Source organism: Cornus florida, unplaced genomic scaffold, assembly GCF_030987335.1.
Source record: "Cornus florida cultivar Cherokee Brave unplaced genomic scaffold, ASM3098733v1 CherokeeBrave_3.0.0_Hap2_Chr03, whole genome shotgun sequence".
NCBI lineage: Eukaryota > Viridiplantae > Streptophyta > Magnoliopsida > Cornales > Cornaceae > Cornus > Cornus florida.
In genome coordinates this window covers 25,115,333-25,139,162 of record NW_026775573.1, presented here as the reverse complement: position 1 = coordinate 25,139,162, position 23,830 = coordinate 25,115,333, and the positions used below count along the sequence as shown (strand labels likewise).

General features: G+C 39.3%; 1 protein-coding gene across 1 annotated transcript; it reads left to right on the top strand.

The window, feature by feature from the left end:
- The first annotated feature begins 398 nt into the window (after positions 1–398).
- On the top strand, positions 399–7,838 carry LOC132299989 (probable anion transporter 5). The gene is made up of 2 exons (XM_059796911.1): positions 399–727; positions 5,875–7,838. The coding sequence occupies exon 2, from the start codon at positions 6,020–6,022 to the stop codon at positions 7,349–7,351; it is 1,332 nt and encodes a 443-aa protein (XP_059652894.1). The 5' UTR covers positions 399–727; positions 5,875–6,019; the 3' UTR covers positions 7,352–7,838.
- Positions 7,839–23,830: the final 15,992 nt, after the last annotated feature.

Below are 23,830 nucleotides of genomic sequence, written 5' to 3'. Positions count from 1 at the left end.
AAGCGAATCTTTTCCTCTTTAGTTAATACCTAACAAATATGGTTGGTATTTTAATTTTTTTTTTTTTTTTTTCGTTTATTGAATAATTTTCTTTTCCTTCCTTGTGTTTATTCAAGAACAATATTACTTAGTGCAACATTGAAAAATTAGGTTAACCCAAGATATACAAGGTTGATCAAGAGTTGTAATTTAGTTATATTTTCTTACCTTGACTTGAATTCGAAGTAAATGTGTGAATTTTTTGCTATAAAAAAAAAAAATAAAAAAAAAATAAAGTATGAAATTGTGTTTACAATGCCAAAGGTTATCCCAACTTTAAGTTTTAAAACTAAAAATCCTTTTACACTTCTTATGGACTTAAATAACTGATTATAAAAAATACAGTAGGGTTAAATTCCGAAAAAGAAGCAATTACATAGAGTCATTCCAGTCAAATTCCAAAAAAATAAAATAAATAAATAACAAAAAAATAAAAATAATTACAAATAATTCACTGGATTTTCACCCTCGTAGCGTTCAGTAAAGCCAAAGTACATGACATTATAGCGTCAGACTCAGAGATACAGAAGAACCCTAGCACTCCGCTCTCTCGCACACTGCGACATTTACGGTTGCGACGATCAATGCTCAAGCCCTTCTTCTGTGTCGTCGCATTTCTCTTTTGCTTCTCGTCTTTGCAACCAATCGATCGACGAATCAAAGCTTTTGCTGTTCTGTGTAGATTCAGGTAATTTCTTCAACCCTATCCCTAATTACTGGTTTTTTAATGTTTCGTAGTAGTAATTCTTTTATATTTATCTTAGGTTAGTGTTAATTTTTCGTTTCTATAGACTGTTGCATCAACGAATTGAAATGTATGCGAGATTTGGAATTGGATTTAAGGACTAATTCAGTTAAAACTACAAAATAAATTTCCTTCAATTCCAAGATGTGGGTTTCATGTTTCTAGGTGATGCTTCCATCAATTATTAATTCAGTTCAAACTTATCCATCAATTTTTGATAAGTTATTTAATCACAGATACATGAGTTTTATAACAATTAATCACTTATTAATCGTTAAGCATCACATAGAACAAATATTTTCTTCATCCAAAGCACTAATGGCCCCTTTAGATAATTTCATATGTCATTTCAATTCTTAGATTACCAAGAAACAGTTTGTAGTTAGTACAAAACCTTACCATCAGAAGTTCAGAACCAGGATCTGATTTGCTCATCTGGGATGATGTGATTTTTACCTCGCAGTCCTAGATTTATATACAAAGTTTTCTACTCAGATTTGTATAGCATGCAAGTCAAATATAATAAATCTCGTTATAAATCCATGACATGAACAAAATACTGTGATATGTACCGTTTTATAAGCATCACGATGATTTTGTTCCAATTATTTCTCTGAAGATAAATCTGTACCAAAAGAAAGATTGGAAATAAGTCCGTCAACTACTGGAAATCCAGAGTACAGAAGCAGCATGAGAAAATATCAACTAACCACTTGAGGATGAACGAGCAAAATCCTTTTGACGTATGCATTGGCATCTCACACTGCCACATGAACCACATTTGGAGACAGCCAATGAAGGTTTGATATTGGCAGAACCGGGAGCACTTCTAGTATGGATCTCATCTCTAGATCTCCACTAATGTCCCTTTTCCCGGAGTCTTTAGGTTAAAAGTGACCGTCGCCTCCCACTTCCCTATCAGTTCCTACAAGATGCATGGCTAGTCAGTTTCCGTATATAGCCCTAAAGCAGAAATTGTATTCTGCCACTTCATACCTTTATGGAAAATCTTCCCTGAAGACCGAGGCCTGCCATTTTCTTTCATTTTAGTAGGCTCTGCCTGTGTGAATAAGAGAGATGGTTAAATAGATAATACATTAAGTACTCAAACCAACGCAAACTTTTAGACCCAATTGCAAAAAAACTGAAAGGTAAAAGTAATTTTGATATAGTAATCACCTGAAAACTACTTACTTTTGCAGCTCTTATATCCAAAGAACTTCTAATCACTGTTTCCAACTCCCATAAAGTTTTTTCATCAAATGCATCTATCTCCACTTCAAATTTTTCTTCTTTTTGGCAGATGAAATCATATTTTTAAAGAAACGCCTGTAACTATTGTGGCATATTTCCATTTAATACTCTCACAAGATATTCTCTCAACTTTTGCTTCTTCATAGCTGACATCAAGCTGCCGGGCTTCAAACTAACACACAATGAAGGTGTTTTATGGCTATTCTGCCCTGAAACAACAATATTATTTGGTCTTCCACTTGAAGTAGATGTCTGTTCATCTTTTCTGCTCAGAAAACATCTATTCTGCCCAGAAAGATCAATATTCTTTGGTCTTGCACTTGAAATGGATGCTTTTTCATCTTTTCTGTTCTTACAACTCCATTTTGCCTTCAAGCACTTCTATCCTGTATTGAAAAGATTTTCTACATCCTTGGCCATGATATGAACATAGTAGTCTGGAGGATTATAAAGCATGGCATTGGAAAAGGTCAGTTTGACATCAGAAGCAAACTCTTCAGCGCTGGAATACAAATTCTTCTCCAGTTTGCTCTTTATTGTTCCCAAATCTATGGGTTCAGAAATTATAGAAAAATAATCAGGAATATTCAATTTCTCAGGATCCACTGGCTGATTGAAAGGCCAAGCAGATGGATTAGTGATCAATTTCTTCAGAATGGTAGAACACTGCTGCGACACACTCCGGTCTCGTGATCAGTGTTCACCCTAAAAACACCTTTAAGTTATCACCAGTCTCGCTCCCGCCTTCAACAGCAACAAAGCTCCTCTTCGGCCGTTCATCTCCTCTCTCTCTCTGGTTTTTGGACAATGTATCAAGTTTTTTCGTTTCCAACGCTGCAATAAATGCTAAGACTGCGTATTTTAGTGTTAATAGACTACTCAAAACCCTAAAAACACGTGCTACTGCAAATATAGTAATGAGGAAGTTGAAGATCAAAACTGAATCCAAACAAACTAAGACTGAATCTACGACGCGATGCAACTTTGGCCAGCAGCTGTTCAGGGCTGATGGATGTGATCAAATATTTCTGTCTGAAAATAAAAAGTCTGGGATGAATAAATTACAGAAGTTAGTGTCAACTGCGGAATGAGGCACTAACTTCTGTAATTTATTCATCCCAGACTTTTTATTTTCAGACAGAAATATTTGATCACATCCATCAGCCCTGAACAGCTGCTGGCCAAAGTTGCATCGCGTCGTAGATTCAGTCTTAGTTTGTTTGGATTCAGTTTTGATCTTCAACTTCCTCATTACTATATTTGCGGTAGCACGTGTTTTTAGGGTTTTGAGTAGTCTATTAACACTAAAATACGCAGTCTTAGCATTTATTGCAGTGTTGGAAACGAAAAAACTTGATACATTGTCCAAAAACCAGAGAGAGAGAGGAGATGAACGGCCAAAGAGGAGCTTTGTTGCTGTTGAAGGCGGGAGCGAGACTGAGAGGAAGTGTAATCACAGAAAATTCTTCGATGAACAGTTGAAGAAGACCGAATTAAAGACATCACTGTCAGATGCGGTTGTCTATGTGACTCTCTCTTTGAGACATCTACATCCATCTATGGTCTCCTAAGGACACTTGAAAAGGTTGGGCCATCAGAAACTCTTTCTAGGGTTGACTCCTTCCTCCAGTGGGGCAACGAGCATCAGATGATTCAGAACACCTTTCAGGTGGTTCAAAACATCCAAGAAATTCTTCTCGAGGAAAGGAGAAGGTCTGAGACAACTAAGCTGGTTCCAGGGGCCATGAAGACTCCATCCAAAGACAGCTCTGCCGAGAAGGAGTCAGCTGCCCAGACCAAAGGACCTGCAATGGCACCCGCGGAGTAAAAAATGGCGTTGGGGGAGTCAAAAAGGGTGCCGGCGGAGGCAACAGAGGCCATGGTGGAGCTAATGGAAGCTCTGGTGGAGGCACCATCGGCCCTGCAGGTGGAGCCAACGGAGGCAATGGCGGTGGAGCTGGCGGCGGTGGCAATGGAGGTGATGCCGGCAGAGGCAACGGGGGTGGTATCCCAGATCTTCCTTTTGATATTCCTTTTCTAAGCCTCGGTAGATCCACGCTTCTTTACTCACTGGCATGCGTTTTGGTCCACTTTTGGTCAGGTTTAAACTATCGTAATTAATAAGCTAGTTAGAGTTTTTTTAGTACATTTATGTGATTCTGCTATATCTTTTGACTAATTACTGCTTTAATGCTCAAATGATTGAGTTATGGTTATGTTTTATATTATGCGTATTTCTAGGTGATGCTTGGGTTGGATGTAGGTTTTAATGGAGCCTAAACTATAAGTAAAGGCCACATTGGATTGCACCTCATGAATATGTGAGATCCTAAACTGTATGTACTGATACCATTGACCATACCGCATATATATAAATAATTTTTTACACTAACTTATATAAAGCAACTCTAAAGTCCAAACTAATGCAATAAAAAATGATTGATAAAGATTGTGGACATAACTGATGAGAAATTTCTCACACTTGATATCTGGGGTAATCTGTTGTCATGCTGCCTCTCAAAGGCCTTCATTCCACTAAAGTTTTGCCAATAATTAAGTATTGCACACATTCGATGACTACCCCACTGAGAGTGCAACAAATTAGAATGTATCTTTTGGTTAAAGTCCATTTGTACATGACTAACTCTACATTAGAGTAGAGTTTAACACGGTTTGGAGGAATGTAGAGTTGGTTAGGACATTCCTTCACATTAGAGCTATGACTCTGATGTAGAGTTGGTCTAGGAGGTATACGCAGTTTGGAGGTTCACATTAGAGCTATGAGTCTGATGTATAGTTGGTCTAGGAGGTATACACAGGTTGGAGGTTCGCATTAGAGCTATTACTCTGATGTAGAGTTGGTCTGGGAGGTACACACAGTTTGGATGTTCACATTAGAGTTATGACTCTGATGTATAGTTGGTCTAGGAGGTATACATAGTTTGGAGGTTCACATTAGAGCTATGACTCTGATGTAGAGATGGTATAAAGGAAGCAGCTTCTGAATGTACCTACTAATAACAGATGAATATATATATAGATAGATACAATGGGCAATGGGTGAGGGAGTATATAATATCAATTCTTCATCTTGACATGAAGGAAGCTCTAAATCAACAACTTGCAGTGAAGATAGGGAGTTTTTTGACTGGAAGAGAGAGAGGGAGAGAAAAATAGATTTGCAGAAAAATAACACATAATACATGATAATGATACCATGCTGCATATGTATAAATCATTCAGAAACTAGAAAAAATAGTAATATTTTACACTAACTAATATAAACCAACTTCAAGTTAATGCAATAATAAATGATAAATAAAGATAATGGACATTACTGGTTAGAATTTTTCACACTTGATATCAGGGATACTGTGTTGTCATGGTGCCTCTCAAAAGCCTTCATTCTGCTAAAGTTTTGCCAATAATAAAGTACTGCACACACTTGATGACTCCTCGTTGAGAATGCAACAAATTAGAATGCATCTTTTGGTTGTAAAGTCCATCTGTACATGACCAACTCTACATTAGAGTAGAGTTTATAATGGTTTGGAGGAATGTAGAGTTGGTCTATAGGACATTCCTTCACATTACAGCTATGACTCTAATGTAGAGTTGGTCTAGGAGGTATACATGGTTTGGAGACTCTCTCCACAATGCAATTAAACTCCACTTGTATCTTTATGTAGTACATGGTTGAACCATAAAGAGGTCCAATCCAACTAATAAGCTTTTTGTAATAGACAGTCCTTCTCAATACTTTTAAGCTGGTTTGCAATATAATTTTGTGTTGTCTAAAAAATCCTATTAACCTTTACATTTCTTGGTTTCTCCAGCTTTGGCAGTACAGGTTGGAGAAAGAGATGAAGTGAAGTGGATTTTGAAGTGACTTACCCCAAAAAAGTGTGAAAAAGTGGGCTCATCAGAAGATCAACAAAGTGAAGTGGATTATGATTTTTATACCTAATTTATAAGTGAAGCATGAAGGGGATGAATTTTCCAAAGCGCCATGTAATTGTCATTCTAACCTTTATCTGCACATGTGTTTGCTATATTGAACGAGTTGGGTTCTCGATAGGGTATACTGTTGCTGCTGATGCTGCTGGGGTAAATCAGTCAAGCAAAGGCACTATACTTTCAACATTTTATTATGGATATGCCTGTTCACAGGTGCCTGGAGGATGGGCTGCTCAGAAAATAGGGGGGAGGCGTATTCTCCTCTTCTCATTTGTGTTATGGTCTCTAACTTGTGCTTTAGTACCACTAGACCCAAACAAAGTCATGACTTTGGTATTAGCTCGCTTGCTTGTTGGAGTGGCACAAGGGTTCATCTTCCCCTCCATACACACTGTCCTAGCACAGTGGGTCCCACCGCATGAAAGGTCAAGATCTGTTTCTCTTACGACTTCTGGAATGTATTTAGGTGCAGCTGCAGGTATGCTTTTGCTACCGAGCCTGGTGAAGTTCAGGGGTCCCCAATCTGTATTTCTCGCAGAAGCGGCTTTAGGTGTCATGTGGTCTATTCTTTGGTTCAAATATGCCAGTGACCCACCCCGTTCTGAGCATCCAAAAGCAACTGCTGCTGGCTTTGGGGAATCTTTGTTGCCAACCAAGGGGAGTCAGAAGAAGGTAAAGGGGGAGAATGGCGGACACTTCTCTAATACATCCCAAATTCCATGGAAGAGAATTATTCTCAGCTTGCCAGTTTGGGCAATTGTGGTGAATAATTTCACTTTTCATTATGCCTTGTACGTGCTCATGAATTGGCTGCCTACATACTTTGAACAGTCTCTCCAACTTAGTCTCCAGGAAATGGGTTCTTCTAAGATGATACCTTATCTCAACATGTTCATATTTTCAAATATTGGTGGGGTGGTTGCGGATCACTTGATCACCAGGAGAATCTTATCTGTAACTAACACCAGAAAGTTCTTGAACACTGTTGGATTCATAGTGGCTTCTTTTGCGTTGATGGCAATTCCCCACTTCAGGACGCCTGGTGGAACTGTATTTTGTTCTTCTGTGGCCCTTGGTTTCTTGGCACTAGGGAGAGCTGGGTTTGCTGTGAATCACATGGATGTCGCTCCTAGGTATGCTGGAATTGTCATGGGAGTATCTAATACAGCTGGTACATTAGCTGGCATTATTGGGGTCGACCTTACTGGCAAGATTCTTGAAGCTGCTAAAACTGCTAATTCAGATATTACAAGTCCAGAAAGCTGGAGACCTGTGTTTTTCACACCAGGCTTGCTCTGTATTTTCAGCTCTTTTGTGTTCTTACTATTTGCAACTGGGGAGAGGATTTTTGACTAGGTCAGCGTGTTGTGCATGTGCCACGGCTTATCAATTCTCTGACTCATGGACAATTCCAACAGGACTATATTTTCAGGTTTTAGACGGAGAAAGATATTTCAAAAGTAGTTGCTTGATTGTTGTTACGTACTGACCAAATATCGCTGCTCATTCATTTAGATATTTATACTATGAGTCAGGTTTTTGTTCTGACACATGACCGATTGTATCCTCCTCTGACTGACTTTACAGAAATTCTTGGGTACCAAGGGCATAGCTGTGAGCCTTGTCGGAAATGTTAATGTAAACTGTGAGTTCCTATGGCGTTTTTAAGATGGTACAGGAAATTTATCCCATTGCTTTCCCAGATGTAGAAATGTACTTTTTCGATATCATGGAACGTTTGATTTTAAATACTTTCTTAAACCATGAGATGTTGATTTGTAACATCCGGAGGAATTTATGGATTATGTATTCTTAAATTATGACGATTTTTGTGTTATGAGTAGCCAATGATATTTCGAACCTTCAAAATTGTTGGTGGTTGCCGACCAGAGATGGCGTTTACTTGAACCACTAGCAGGTGTTTTTTTAGAGGACTCCTCGAACTCTAAGCATGCCCTTTGAGAGGTAAAATTAAGTGGTCTGTGTCTTTTGATAGTGGTCTATCATTCCTTCTAATGCTGTCACTTCCTGATTGGTTATTACGCAATCCGCTTAATAACGGTTACAAGTTTCCATCACAATTTATTCATACATATTTGCTCTGAAGGTGAGATTACCATCTGTAACCAATCATGAATCTCCGAGATTATGACAATGTGACATATACTGTATATATTTATTTCATTACTATTTCACTTTATTTATTGGTATCCAATTTCAAAACAAAATGAATGGATGATGTAACATGGAGTTAGATCCGATTAATAAAATGAATTGAGTTTCCATCAATTTCATCATTTAAATCCGAGGAGAAAATCTGATGTCATTGGAGCTTCTTGTACTGACCAACAACAAGTGTTTGTCTCGACTAATCATTTCACAAAGAAAGTTTGTGCACACGGCTCGATCTGTTTCTATTTAAAGAACCACGTTTGGCCTAAATTAGGTTTATTCAACCAAATGAGGAAGATTATTTCTCTATTAATATTTACTTGAGCATACATTTCTATTTTCTAAAATCATCAAATAACATAGCAATAATAGACTATGCTAATAAGAAAAATAATTTTAATAATATACTTGTATAAGTGAGGGATAAGGTTAGAAAATGATGTATGAACTTCACACTCCGTATTAATTAAGGGAAAGGGTAACTTTGGCATTGTAAAAAAGGGGAGGGGAAGATGTATATGCTAATATATATACATTTGACTAAAAATGCAGTGCCATAAAACCTCGATAACAAATTGATAACAGGAAAAAATCAGAGTTCAGTACCATTAAGAACCAGTTCCTTTTATTCTTTCTTTATTATTTTGTGTGTGTGTGTGTGTGTGTGTGACTGTGTGAGTGGTGGTGGTACATACGGCGATAAGAACCAGTTACCTCTGCCCCTTTCACACGAAGTTCCTGTTTAAAGACTTCAACTAGAAATTGTCTTGCAAGAACCTATAAAGCTCTTCTGCAACAATATTGGGATATTCTTCTTGTGGGAACCTCAATAAACTATTTTTTATATTTTTTGGAAACTCACAACTCCCCTAGGCAAAGGGTCCTTTGGACCCACCCCAGGCTAGAAACTGAGGGTGCAGCGGCCAACCCCAAGGCATGCACCAGGTCAATCAGGGGATATAATGGGGGTGTTGGGGTTCGAACGTGGGACATATTAGCCCAGGCCCTTACCTTACCACCATCACCAAACCCCTAGGGGTGAACCTCAATAAACTTGCTAACCCCTTTGGCTTTCCCTGAGGGCTTCCATCTCTGTTTTTGACCTCTTGGGAGCGCTTGCAGTTGACATAACTAAAACTGGCATCCTTCCCTCCAACCCTGCAAATAGCTCAAGGAACCCTTCTCGGGACGTCACAGGGTCAAGTAGGTCGGTCAAGAAAGTAGCAGGAACATCCCTTCCTTTTTGTCGGTGCGTATCTGCTATCAACAATACCCTGAGTCACATTGTCAGGATCTGCATAAACACTTTCTTTACTTTCTTCTCCATTCCAGCTTCATACTAACCAGAAAGAATAGAAACTTGTTTCAAGCACAAACTTGTAAAAATAAATTTGTTGTTGAGGTATCTGACAGCAGTGGACAAACTGAACATCATAACCAAGCTTAAAGAAAGTTCTCAGTACAGAGTGGGAGGAAGATGGTAGATGGACTGAATCATGAATTGAAACAACAAAGTTACACTTGCACAAAGAGAACAATGTTATCATTTCTTTATGCTCTAAATGAAAGAGGAAGATAACAGTTGCTGGATTAAAAAAAAAAAAATCACTACACTGAGTTTTAGAGGTTTGCATCGTTACAATTGAAAATCAAAACCACTAATTTACCAGATTGAACAAAACCAAGATCACCTAGAATGATCTCCTAAATAAACAGACAATGGTATATAATCAAACCAAGCCTTACCACTACAAAAGTATCTTAGATTAGAATTCAATGCAACAGTTTGCTAAGCTTCAAGTTTCAGTTGCTGGAACTAAAACAGAGAACTCAAATTTGCTCAGCGATTAACGAATGTGAATTAAACAAAATCATATTCACTACCCCAAAGTAAACAAGGAGAAACCAATCTATAGTTCGAATTAGAGATGTACGACATTGAAAAGGTCACTCTGTTACTTTGAAAGATTCAACTTCTCCTGATATAACTTCAAAAGCTCAGGAGCTTCTTCCTCATATTTTTTCACATACTTCTTTAGGAAGTAACCTTTAGGAGAGTCCAACATCTTAATCAAGCCAAAATCCTTCTTTACCAAACCTTTCGACAACAAAATTTGATAAACAAAAAACCTTGGATTGATCCTCCTCTCCAAGCTCAACATTACAAGCTTTGGCCTCCTTGCAACAATTGAAGACTCCCAACCCATTTTATTGACAAAAAAATCCATTATCCCCACAATCTTATCCTCTGATGCCACCATAAACTGTGGTTGCTTCCCAAAACCCACCAAAATCTGATCCTCAGACAAACCCCACTTCTTAAAAACCTCCACCTTCTTTTCCCAATTTGATTTACTCATTGTCCTCAGTGCATTAATTGCAGCACCAAACATCATTTTTGTAAGGTTAAAACCCATTTTCTTTACTTTCTCCACAATCTCCTTAAACTTATCATCATTAGGCGTGAAAGATTAAGGTTGTTTTGTAAAGAAAGCCACAATATTCGATTCGGGCACACCTATTTCTCTCAGAGTTTCAATATTGCGTGCTATAGATATATGAAGATCATACAACAAAATCCTAGCAAAGCGTTTAATAGCGGCATTCGTTTTTTCTTGGGACTTGAGTAATTCCTTCAAGAAATTGTAGGATGGGATGATTTTGTCTTCCAAACTTGTTCTCAAAACTTTTGGTGTTGCAGACAGTATTTTGGCAATGTCTTGGGTTGAAAGACCTTTAGAGTGGAAAAATTTGATTTTGGGGAGAAGGGTTTTATCTGGTTTGTCTGGTGTATTGATGTTCATGTACTTGGAGGCCGAGAGAGCCTTTTCTGGAGGAAACCCACATGATTTAATAAGGTAATCGACAGTGAATGAGTATTGTTTGAAGTGGTAGATATAGATTTGAAAGCTGATGATGATGAAGAAGATAATGGGTAGAGTTGAAGAAAATACAGTTTGTGGGTTGTTGTTGGTGAAGTTGATACAACAACACACCTCAAATAAGACAAAGATTTGAATATGAAATTAACATGGACAGTGATGGAAGGGACTCACCTGTTCTGGTATTGTTCTTCTGAGGAAATCTTGTCGCGAATTTGGATCTGCTTACCTAAAACAGTCCTCCTTTCTGATAAACCCTAAAACACACACTTGTCGTGAATTTGAATTCGTGCTATGTGGAATGATCCACACGACGTCGTCTCCAGAAAACAGGAATTTGACCCCTAACCAAGAATAGCATTCATAGCTTTGCACATGCTATATACGGTAAAGTGCAATAAACCAACTTTATTCTTTCCCCTTAAAAATCTCCGTAAACATTATTATTATTATTATTATTATTTATTATTATTATTTTTTTACGGTTAATCCCATAAATTATCATTTTTTTTTTTTTTTTTTTTTTTTTTTTTTTTTTTTATACAAAATTTACCCATCAGCGAGGTTCCGGCTGTTTCTTCTCGTTAAAATGGCATGTGTTAATAACGTGCCATTGAAAATGATAAAACTATCCCATATCTTACTTTATTGGGCCAAATTAGTAAACCCTAATCCCTAATCTCCACTTCCAATTTCTCTATAAACCAGTTGGGTGTCCTCTGTTTCTATTTGGCAAACCTAAAATCTTATACTTACGTAGTAATTTGCAGAGAGTTTATACTTTTCCTACAACTGAAAGTCGCTAAGAGTTTCTTCTAGAGTTTAGAGAGAAAATATGAGAGGCATACAACTATTGTTGAATCAAAGGCAGAGGATAAGATTGGAAGAGTACTGGAACTACTTCAATCTTTTCCATTGAATGAAATAACGATGCTTCTGTCATCGCTGTTTAGGCTATAAAAGTGAAATCCCCAAATTGACAATAGCAATTAAAGCCTTGCCTCTGCCCATTCGAACCCTAAGCTTGAACCATTTTGATTCTCTGCAAGGCATTGTAGATTCACAAAATCATAAATTGAAGCATTATATGTGATCCACAAACTTGTTGTTTATTCCATTATTTTACCCAATGGAAAAGAGACAAGTGGCGAGTTTTGACAAAGCTTACCATATTGATTTAATGTTCTAATTGTCCAAGGAAAAGAGGGTGTGACATGGAATTGTTAATGTGATTCCTTAAATAGAAAAGAGGTACGTGGCAAGTTCCAATATTAAATGGAACTTGTCATGTTAAACTACAATATTGATAAATATTCCACCTTGGAATATTTAAATTATGGGAAATTAAAAGACAACTGGCGAGTCCCTTTAGGACTTACCAAATTTAGGATAAAATGTCCTAAAAGGAAAAGAAAATGGCGTGGAGTTATTATCATGAATACAATCTCATAAGAAGACTAAAGTCAGCCAACCAATAATTTATCGACACATGGCGAGCTTTATTAAACTTGCCACGATGGATTAATTTTGTTAAAGTTGAATTTATTTGGAAGATCCTATTTTAGTAGGATACCAATTAGATGGGTATTTTTCATTTAAATAAAAGTTGACTAAGTCATGAGGACGTGGAGGCAACTTTCTCCTTATTTTTAGGAGATTTCAACAATGGTTCAGCCAAGTCAACTTCTATTGCTAAAATTTAGCAAGGCGTGGGATTTAATTTATTTCTTTATATATATATATATATATATATATATATATATATATATATATATATATTAGGCTTAAACCCACGATGAAGGAATCACCGTGAAAAGGGAGTCCATGAAGCCATGAGGTCTAAATCTAGAGGAAGTCAAGGTTGAAGAGAAGTTGCTAAAATTAAGGAAGTGAGCAACAACCATAACCTACGATGTAAACTCGGTGACCATGACGCCATGAAATTAATATGGAAGGTTCAGCCTAAAATCAAGGAAACCGTGGTCTATAGAAGAAAGGGAGGTAGGTTGGAGAAATATAGATGTGTACAAATATACTCTGGAAACTACCCAGGATGGAGGAGTTGTTAAAATTAAGGAGGTCATGGCACCATGAACTCCAAACTTCAGAAGGAAAGTCTCAAAATGGAAGTTATGCACAATGAGGAGTTTTATCAGAAGTCAGAAACCACGATGCCATGAAAGGAAGGTTCTAGCAGAAGTGAAAGACTACTAGAAGTCATGGGACATTTGGCTAAACAGGAATATATCGGTTGAAAGTGGTGGAAACCTATAAGGAAACTACCGCTAACCAAGGGAAGTTGTCAAGGGTCATGGGTGACAGGGCAGCAGTTGGTGAAATCGTGTCTAAAGTTAAGGAAAGGAGTTGACGACGTGAGGAAGAAGAACAAAATCTTGGGACACTTGCCAAGTCACAAAGAGAACACGTGGGAATTCATTCTGAAACTACCCATGACGCAAATTCGTTGAAGACTAGAGAGGACGTGGTTGAAGTCTACAACAGAAGATGGATAAGATGGAAGAAGTTACAATCGCTGAGAATCATGGGACATGTGGTAATCTGGAACCATTCCACGTGGAAGCTACTGAAGTTGCCACACCTTGTTAATGCATGCATGGAGAGCTCTATAAATAGAACACTTAGGCTTCACTTGCAAACCCTGTTTAAATCACACAGCAAAACAGCACTTCAATATCTTTACATTCATGTATCTTTACATTCATGTAATGCACCTTCAATATGTTTAATTCAAGTCATGCACTTATTATTCCTACTTTCCAGCACTTTACTTTGAAGTCCTGCACTTTCAATACCGCTTTCCTTTCCACTAGCCATAGTTCAGTCCGAAAGTCCTTTTTCAAGGCAAAAAAAACATTTGAAGGTGGTAATTCCAGTCCTTCATTCAATCGCCTGATCCCTGCAATTTCCTACTGGATAGTTGTTCGGATACTCACTTTGGAACGACAGCAGTTCCTGGCACGCCCGACATGCACTCCTACTTTCCACTCACCTGGAAAGTGGAACTAGCGCTTTTCCGCGAGCCGAACATTCTTGGCATGCCCGGGGGGACATCTCAATAGATTGTTTAATGGCCGGTGGAAGAAGGCAAGGCAAGTCTATCCAAGACCCTGCCGAACTAGAAGAGATGCAAACCAGTGAACTTCCAGTGGAAAGTTCACAATTTACACCTAATGAAAATGATATGGTGGAAAAATTTGCTTAAACAATGGCAAATGGACCCATCATGGACAACATCCGCATGATGGCAATACAGCAAGATAGGTTTGCGCAAGACCAAGCTAAAGTCGCTCAAGACTTAGCCAGAGTTGCTTAAGACCAATCTAAAGCTGTTATTTCTCAAGAGCGGAATTTAGCAGAAATGGTGGACCAAATCTCTTGAAGGTTTGAGTCCATGTTGGAACGAACCCGTGGAAGCTTAAACCAAGGTTTAGCTCCTCGGCCAAACAACTCTGAAGGGTCCCAACATTCGGCCTTCCAAGCGAGTAGGCCGGCCACATTTGTTGAAGGGAGTTCCTCTCAGCAACATGCAGGGCCACTCCCTCCAACTCAGCAGCAGGTGTAGTCTCTTCCAATGGAACAGACTTACATTCCAGCTGCACTTGTGACTGCTCTAGTGGCACAGATGACTGTTCCATAAGTTGCGCCCATGCCAACCGTTCAGCAAGTTCAGAATCCTCCACCGGTAGCATTTCCACAGCAGACTTGGCATGATCAGCCTGGCCAACCATGGCCATACCACAACCCACAAGCACAATAGAATGTTCCACCTGTGAACATTCAGCCAGCCGCACCTGTTCAAACAAGGCCACCACCTATGGTCATTCCTATGGTGGTTGGGGGGCAACCTTTTCCAAGAGAGCCACTTCTTGACCAAGGAGGAAAGAATCATGGCAGAAACAACTATGCAGATGCCAACCCCTTGCTTATGGCGGGTGGGGGGCATCAAGTGGCCAATCAACCTCAAGGTTGGCCAGACAACAACCCTCCACAACCTATGGCACTTAACAGAGGCCAATTTGCAGAATTCCTTCAACAGGAATTTGGCCTAACTCGAAGGGGTGGAAGGCCAACTTACAGAAAGCCCTATTCAGAGTTCATCGATGAAGTTGAATTTCCAAGGAATTTCAGAATTCCAGAGTTTGCAACGTTCAATGGAGAGGGCGAATAGTTTACCTTGGAACATATCAGACGGTTCACTATTCAGTGTGGAGAAGCAGCAGCCAATCCATGGCTGAAGGTACGCTTGTTTCCAAATACACTGACTGGGTATGCTTTCAGGTGGTATTCTAATTTGCCAGCCAACTCCATTCAAAGTTGGCAGTAATTTAAGGATTTATTCCATACTCAGTTCTATAGAGTTGAGCTTGAAGTGTCCATGGCAAACCTTTCCAGACTTCATTAACTACCTGGAGAGTCTGTGATGAGCTTTCTTTCCAGATTCAGGCGGGCCAAGTTTAAATGTAATTTGTCTTTACCGTCGGAAGAATATGTGAAGATGGCTGTGAACGGCCTAGAATTTGAACTTCGCAAGAAGTTTGAAGGTGTACAGTTCTATGACTTGTTCGACTTGGCTGGCAAAATGGCTAAGTATGAAGAGCTCTTTCGTGAGGAGTAAGATAGGAAGAACTCTTCCAAAGGGCACCTACTATCGTGATCCTAACTATGAGGTATATACCACTGAAACTGAAGGGGAGTTTGAAGTAAATGTAGCCGAGCTCAACATAAAGAAGGCCTATACTTGTGAGGCCTTGACAAAACCAAAATTAGCCACGACTAACTTGTAGGCCGCCTTTGGTTCTAAGTGGAAGGGGGCAGACTCTTCCAGAAGTTACTCTTTTGACATTTCTAAAGCCGAGCAAATCTTTGATTTGCTCATGGCTGACAAGCAACTGATTTTCACAGCAGGCTATAAGATGCCGTCAGCTTCAGAAATGGTCGAGAAGGAGTATTGCAAGTTCCACAATTCGTGGAAGCATTCCACTAATAATTGTGTTATCTTCCGCAACATTGTACAAAAGGCAATCGAAGATGGCCGTTTAAAGTTTCCAGAAAAATCAGAAGTCATGGGTGTTGATGGAAATCCTTTCCCCAAGGTTGTTGCAGCAAACGTTGCTTCCATGGTTCCGGAGCATTCCAAAAAGAAGGTGGACTTGGTAAATCCAGCGACTAGTGGAAGGTTGGAAATTCCAAAGGCGGTAACATCTATGGAGAAGATAGTAGCTGAGTTAGAGAGGCAACTCTGAGAGGCCCAGATTACTTTAATCCGACAAGGTTGTTGCCCCAAGTGTAAAGTTCAGAATGAAGGTTGCCGTAAAGACTTTCCAAAAGAGAAGCAGAATGAAAAGCCCTCCAATAGTGACCCGGGTCAGAAAAGGAAAGTCCATGACCGGCTAACTTTCCAAAAAGTGGAAAACACAGTTACTGTAACCATTCCAGAGAAGGAAAGCCGGGTTCATCCAGAAAGAAAGGTAGCAAAGAGGAAATCTAAAATCCTTCCAAAGAGTTTGGAAAGGAATAGAATTTCCTATCAGCCAGGTTCTCGTCCTCGCAGAAAGTTTGAAAGTAGTAGATGGCAAGACAGAGGTTCTGAAGGTGACAGGCATTCTAGGCCAAAAATGGCCTCGGAAGTATGGGTTAGAAGGGGGAATGAGCATCTCCGACCAAGAATGGTTAGTCCTCCTACCTATCAAGATGAGGGATAGAGAAGGCTTGATCATCCCAAGTTTCCCATTCATGATGACTCTTATATGACCTGCACACAAAAGCGAAGGCAGCAAAGGAAGAGGGCTGATGGAAGAAGGTTATGGGAGAAAGACCATGGCTGGTACAGCTAGCCAAAGAAGACTACTAAGCCATCAGACTTATCAGATTTTCCAGCTAGAGGAAAGGAGAGAGATCCTGATGATTTGCTAGATCTTGATTCAGAGGTTGGAAATTCCTTGACTACAGACAATCCTCCTACGAAAGATAAAACAGATTTGGAAATTCCCAACAGTTCCAGCAGCAGCAAGAAAATCTGTTTTGGGAGCTTTCCAGGTAAATTTACTTGCAATATGGTAGTAGTTATTCCTTTGTTTTTTTGAGCCACAACCAGATCAGCCAAATTCAATGGAGGGAGATGTCGTAGACACAAGTCTTCCCTTGGAAAACCCAGGACAGTCTAACTCTGGGCCATTCATAATGGAACCAGACAAAGGTATCCATATAGAAGAGGTTTTCGAAAAAGAAGCTGATCATCTCCAGAAATTAAAGGGGGTTGTGATTGAAGAGAGCAGCCCCACGAGGCCAAAGAAAATTATGTTGGAAAAGCCACCATATGGCATGACTCAGTAGCTCAAACCTTTGTACATCAAGGTACTAGTAGAAGGGAGGCCCTTGGCAAGAGTACTGGTGGACAATGGTTCGGTATTAAATGTTGTTCCAGTCAATGTTATGCGCATGCTCGGAAAGTCTCCTGAAGATATCATTCCAACTGATGTATCCATTAGTGGATTTATGGGAGGAATAGTGAAGACGCAAGGAATCCTACCGTTAGAGTTAACGGTGGGAGATAAAACTTCCGTCATAGCCTTCTTTGTTATTGAGTCTACAGCGGCTTATAATTTGCTCTTAGGCCACGAATGGATTCACCCAAATTTTTGCATTCTATCTTCGCTCCATCAAATGCTAATATTTTGGGATGGAGATGAGGTAAAAGTGGTGGAAGCTATTAGCCGGCCATTTGTGGCAAGGGTTTATCGTGCAGATGCTGAGTTGTATAGTGAAGAATTCGTTCCAATCAGATTTATTGGAAATGATAGCAAGGGCCGTCCAAAGAAGGCCATCATGAGAAGGACTCTTATGGAAGAAGATGTAAGGGAGCTTTTCCAAGAAATACCAAGGCCAACAATTCTACCCAAGTTCGGTGTTCAGCAATACATTTCAAAAAAAAGTTTTTATGAAGAGAAACCTAAAAAAAAATAGAATACTTGGCCAGGCGGTTAACTGCTGCCTTGCTAGGTTGAAAGCATATCTAGCCGAACTACGGTTGGAAAGGGCTGCTGTTGCTAGTACTTCATTTTCAACCAATGTTTTGGAGATTATGGAAGATGTTGAAGAAAAGTTGGATGCTATCCAACTGACAGACTTAAAGGCAGTACCAGTGAAGTTGGATGATCTTAAGGCCGAAGTGCAAGATCCTTTGTTGGAAATCAATCTTGGAATCGGCTTACCTACATCAGTAAGCTTTTGGAACCAATATTTAGAGATGAATTGATTTCCTTACTTGAAGAATACAAAGATTACTTTGCATGGATATATGAGGAAATGCCAGGACTTTCCAGAGAGCTGGGAGAACATAAGTTGCCAATTAAGGAAGGTTTTAAGCCTTTTAAGCAGCCTCCAAGAAGGATGTCCCAAGAAGTTGTTCTAAAATTCAAAGAAGAGATAGAAAGGCTACACAAGGCTGGTTTTATAAGAACCGCCAGGTATGTTGACTGGATTTCTAATATAGTTCCAGTTATTAAGAAGAATGGCAAACTAAGGGTATATGTGAATTTCTGAAATATCAATCTTGCAACTCCAAAAGATGAGTATCCCATGCCTGTTGCTGACCAGTTAGTAGATTCTGCTGCCAAGAATGAAATTCTTTCATTCATGGATGGACATTCTGGGTACAACCAGATTTATATTACAGAGGAAGATATTGCCAAGACAGCCTTTAGATGTCCAGGTTCCATTAGAACCTTTGAATGGGTTGTCATGCCATTTGGGTTGAAGAATGCCAGAGCAACATATCAAAGAGCTATGAATGCCATATTCCATGATATGATTGGCCATTTCTTGGAAGTCTACATTGATGATGTGGTCATCAAGTCCTCGGCTAAAGATCAACATCTCCATAATTTGAGGATGGCTTTTGAAAGGATGAGGCAGCATAAGTTGAAGATGAATCCTTTGAAGTGTGCTTTTGGGGTTTCAGCTGGAAATTTCCTAGGTTTCTTGGTCCACTAAAGGGGTATTGAGATAGATCAAAATAAAGCAAAGGCAATTATTAAAGCAAAGCCACCGTCCACCAAGAAAGAGTTACAGCGATTCCTCGGCCAGGTTGGATATTTAAGGAGGTTTATTGCCAACCATGCTGGAAAGACTCATGCTTTCTCCCCTTTGCTAAAATTGAAGGGTGCTGAGGAATTCAAGTGGACAGAACAGCACCAGCAAGCCTTTGAAGGTTTGAAAAGCTACCTGGCCAACCCTCCAATGCTGATGCCTCCAATCAAGAAGCGCCCTTTAAGATTATACTTATTAGCCGCCAATGAGTCCATTGGAACTCTTTTAGCTCAGAATAATGAATGGGGGAAAGAGCAAGCCATCTATATCTAAGTAGGGTGCTCACTTTAGTGGAATGTAGGTACACTTCCATTGAAAAGTTGTGCCTTTCCTTATACTATGCGATTATGAAGTTGAGAACTTATATGTTGCCAGTGGCCGTATATAACATTTCTCAAACAGATTTGATTAAGTACATGTTTTCAAGGCCTTTGATTACTGGACGTATTGGAAAGTGGTCATTGGCCTTAATGGAGTTTTCCTTCAAGTATATTCCACAAAAAACAGTCAAAAGAAGGGCGGTAGTAGAATTTCTAGCAGATCATCCATCCACTGAGATAGATTCAGAAATATGTGATGAGGTCGATAATCTCTACCTTGACTACATACCTTGGACTCTCATGTTTGATGGATCAAGCACCCATGATGGAGGTGGAGCTGGAATAGTCATCATTTCTCCGAAAGGAAGGAAAACCAAATTTTCTTTCTTCTTGGATTTCAAGTGTACAAACAACAAGCTGAGTACGAGGCACTAATTATTAGGCTGGAGATTCTACTAGAGCTAAAGGTGGAGAAGGTCCAGATTATTAGAGATTCCAACTTGATACTTAGCCAACTATCTGAAGAATATAGATGTCTTAACTGGCATCTGAGGCCTTTCCACTATTTGGCCTTAGAGTTACTTTGACAGTTTGATGATTTTCAACTCAAATATTGGCCTAGACATTTAAATACGGAGGCTAATGATCTAACACAATTAGCCTCTCGAGTGAAAGTCCCACCGGGTGTGGAAGAAGCTTTGATCACAGTTAAAAGAAGAACTCTTCCTTCGGTAGAGTTATGGTATGAGATGGCAAGTCATTTCCAATCTGAAGAGCCAGAAAAAGTCAAACCTGCCAATAAGCCATGGGAGGTTTTCAATATTGATATAGATGGATTAGATTTGGATGATTAGAGAACACCAATTATCCAATTTTTGCAAGAGCCTAGCTCCAAGGTGGACAAGAGAATTCAGCTTTTGGCGCCATATTACATTCTGATTGATGGGGACCTTTACAAGAAGAGTAAAGAAGATGGACTTTTGTTAAGATGCCTTGGAAAGGATGAATCCATGAGGGGTAATGGCGGAAACACACCTTGGAATATGCGGAGTACATCAAGCTGGAATCAAGATGAGGTGGCTCCTTAGAAGGTATGGTTATTATTGGAAAGGCATATTGAAAGATTGCATAGAGTTTGCTAAGACTTGTACTGCATGTCAAGAACATGGCTCGATCCAAAGAGTTCCAGCTATTAATATGCAGCCGATAGTAAAAATATGGCCATTTAGAGGGTGGGCTTTGGACTTTATTGGAAAGCTAAGGCCTCCATCTTCAGATGGCCATACTCACATAGTGGTGGCAACAGATTATTTCACAAAGTGGGTGGAAGCCATTCCACTAAAGACTTATGAGCAATCAACGGTGATTGATTTTATCAAGAAGCACATTATACATAGGTTTAGAATTCCAGAGACTATCACCACTGACAGAGGTCTTTCCTTTGTTGGAGGCAAGGTCTTGGATTATTGTGCTGAGTGTGGTGTACAAGTGATCAGTTCCACTCCATATTTTGCCCAGGCAAATGGACAGGCAGAAGCTTCCAATAAAGTAATTCTCAACATCCTTGAAAAAATGATTTAGGATCATCCAAGGGAGTGGCATCACTTGCTTTCTGAAGCTCTTTGGGCCTACAGAAATTCAAAAAGGTCAAGTACAGGCATCACACCATATGTGCTTACATATGGACATGATGCTATCCTTCCAGTGGAGATGACTATCTGGTCTGCAAGGGTGGCTTTCCAAAATAGGCTAACTCCAGCAGATTATAACCATGCCATGTTAGTAGAATTAGAAGACCTTGATGAAGTTCATCTCAATGCTCTAGATCATATTATTACTCAAAAGAAGAAAGTCATGTGGGCATACAACAAGAAGGTCAAGGCAAAGACATTTGTAGGAGGAGACTTGGTATGGCAGGTCAAATATCCACCTGGAGTTAAAAGTTTGGAGTATGGAAAATGGACTCCTAATTAGGAAGGTCCTTACTTGGAAGAACGACTCCTTGGAAAAGGGGCTAATAGATTGATGGATATAGATGGAGGGTCTCATAGGCATCCTGTGAATGGTGTGTACTTGAAAGAGTACCACCCTTCCATCTATGAAAATTGGAAATCCACAATCATTCAACCGGCCATGTAGAATGGCTGGTATCTTCCTTTCCAAGTAAACCGGAAAGTTGGAATTCGGCCATTCCAAGAAGGAAAAGCTAAGTACTTAGAAAAGTACCTTGGCTAAAGTTATGAAGCAGACTTAGCTGAATTTCCAAGATCAACTGATTTCCTAAGTATGGAAGATTTCATTGAGGAACTGGCTAGGCTACGTGTTCCAGGTTTTGATCATACTGGAAATTGTTCATCTTGCTTGTATATACATGCATTTCCATTGTGGCAATTTCTTTGAATTTCCTTTGTTATAGAAAGCCAATTATATGGCTATGCCTTATTGTAAATATATGTGAAGAAATTTTCCAGTTTCAGTGACTTAGAAGTTTCTTTTCCGTATAAATTGTGAAAGAGGCACATGTAAAGGGTTGGGAAATAGAGCATTATCTCATTAGATACTGGATTTCATTACAAAACTCAAAAATGGCCTCCTAAACCTAGGATTGGCCATGCAAAAGTACCCATTACTTATTTCCTATCCACAAGTTTTCCAAAAACAACCACACGATAGAACCACAAAGAGAAACACATGAGATTAGATAGAGGCAAGAACACCTCCAAGTTCATTCCAAATTTTCCTTGCTTCTTCAAGAACAGCCACTGCTTTAACCCTTGCATCCTCAAATTTAGGAAAAGCTTCAACTCATTTTTCCCATTCTTTCCTTAAAGGTTCGGACGCATTGACAAGGGCATTAGCTGTTTAGTCCAATTCAAGTTCTTCACGTTCCACTTGTTCCAATTCCCTTTGAACTTTGGCCAGTTCTTCATTCAGTTCTTCTTTTTTGATCATAAGCTTTTCAGCCCGATCTTTCATTTCTGGGTAAGATTCTAAGGAGAGTTGAAAATCCTCAAGAGCTTTATCTCTGAGCTTGGCCTCCTTTTCATACTCGGAAACTATAGAAGTACTAGAGCTCACATGGTACCAATGAATTGGAGTTGGTGTTGCAGCTTGGTCAAAGAAGCCTGGATGGACTCAGGAAATTTAAAATATTTTTTGAGGGTCACAATAGTACTGGCTAGACTTAAGTGGAAAGAGACTACATCCTCCACATCGTGGGTAAGATAAGACAACAACTTTTCTTTAGCCACCATGATAGCATCATCTGAAGGTCCTAGAAGTGTGAGGACACTTGCACTTGAAGTAGAAGTACTGGAAGATTTGGTGGCCTTGATCACTTTGTAAACATTAGCTAAGGCTGGAAGGGCTCTCCTCTGCATCATAAAGGAGGTTGAGGTAGATAAGAAAGGAGTTGCTTGAAATGGAAACAAGTTTCTATTAGATAGAAAGAAAGAAAGGAGGCGAAGTGTAAAGGAATGAAGACTTGCCTCTAGGATGAAAGGAGTATGACCAGTAGAAGTTCCACCAGTTCCGGAAAAAATGGATATTCCAATAGTGGAAGTTGGAATGGGCAGACTTTTCTCATTCTTTATGGTCAAACTCTCCATAATTGAAGCTTGAAGGGCCAAATCCTCTCCTTGTGCAACTTATTGATCCAGGTGGATATTCATGAAATTGTGTCCCATAGTAGAGCCCTATTGGTCAAGTTGAAGTTACAAACATTTTAAAGTATAAAGTAATGAGATGGAGAAGGATAGGAATTGAGACTTACCAAAACAAGCTCTTTGGATGACTTTGGTTTCTTGTGTTTTGGGGAGTCTTCGGTTTGTTTAAACTCTTCAGTTTTTTCCAGTTCAGGCATGATTTTCCTGTTAGCCTTTCCAATAACTTTTCCCGAAGGGTTACGCATTTTTAGGGCTTTGTTGGAATGTTAAGTAGTGGTTTGCCCTTTGGAAATGCCAACTTCACCATCAGAAGAATCTTTATCAGAAGAGGATAGTTGGGCCTGAAATTCCTTTTTGACAATGGCCAATCCCTGCAAGAGGAAGTATAAGTAAGGTCCAGAATATGGAATGGTTAAGTTCGGCCACATTGAAATACCTGAGAGGTTTTTCCTTTTCCCTTTGCCTTGTATAAAACATCCTCTTCTTCCTCTTCCACTTCTTCTTCCTCCTCTTCATCATCACTTAAGGAAAGACTTTCAATACTTACATCACCACTTTCGGCTACACCTTCAATTTTACTAGCCATTGTGGTGGTTTTCTCTCCACCTTATTCCTTTTCACTTTCTTCAAGTATTTCCTCTTCTTCATCTAAAATTAACTAAGTCTCAGCATATGGAAGGTTGATGG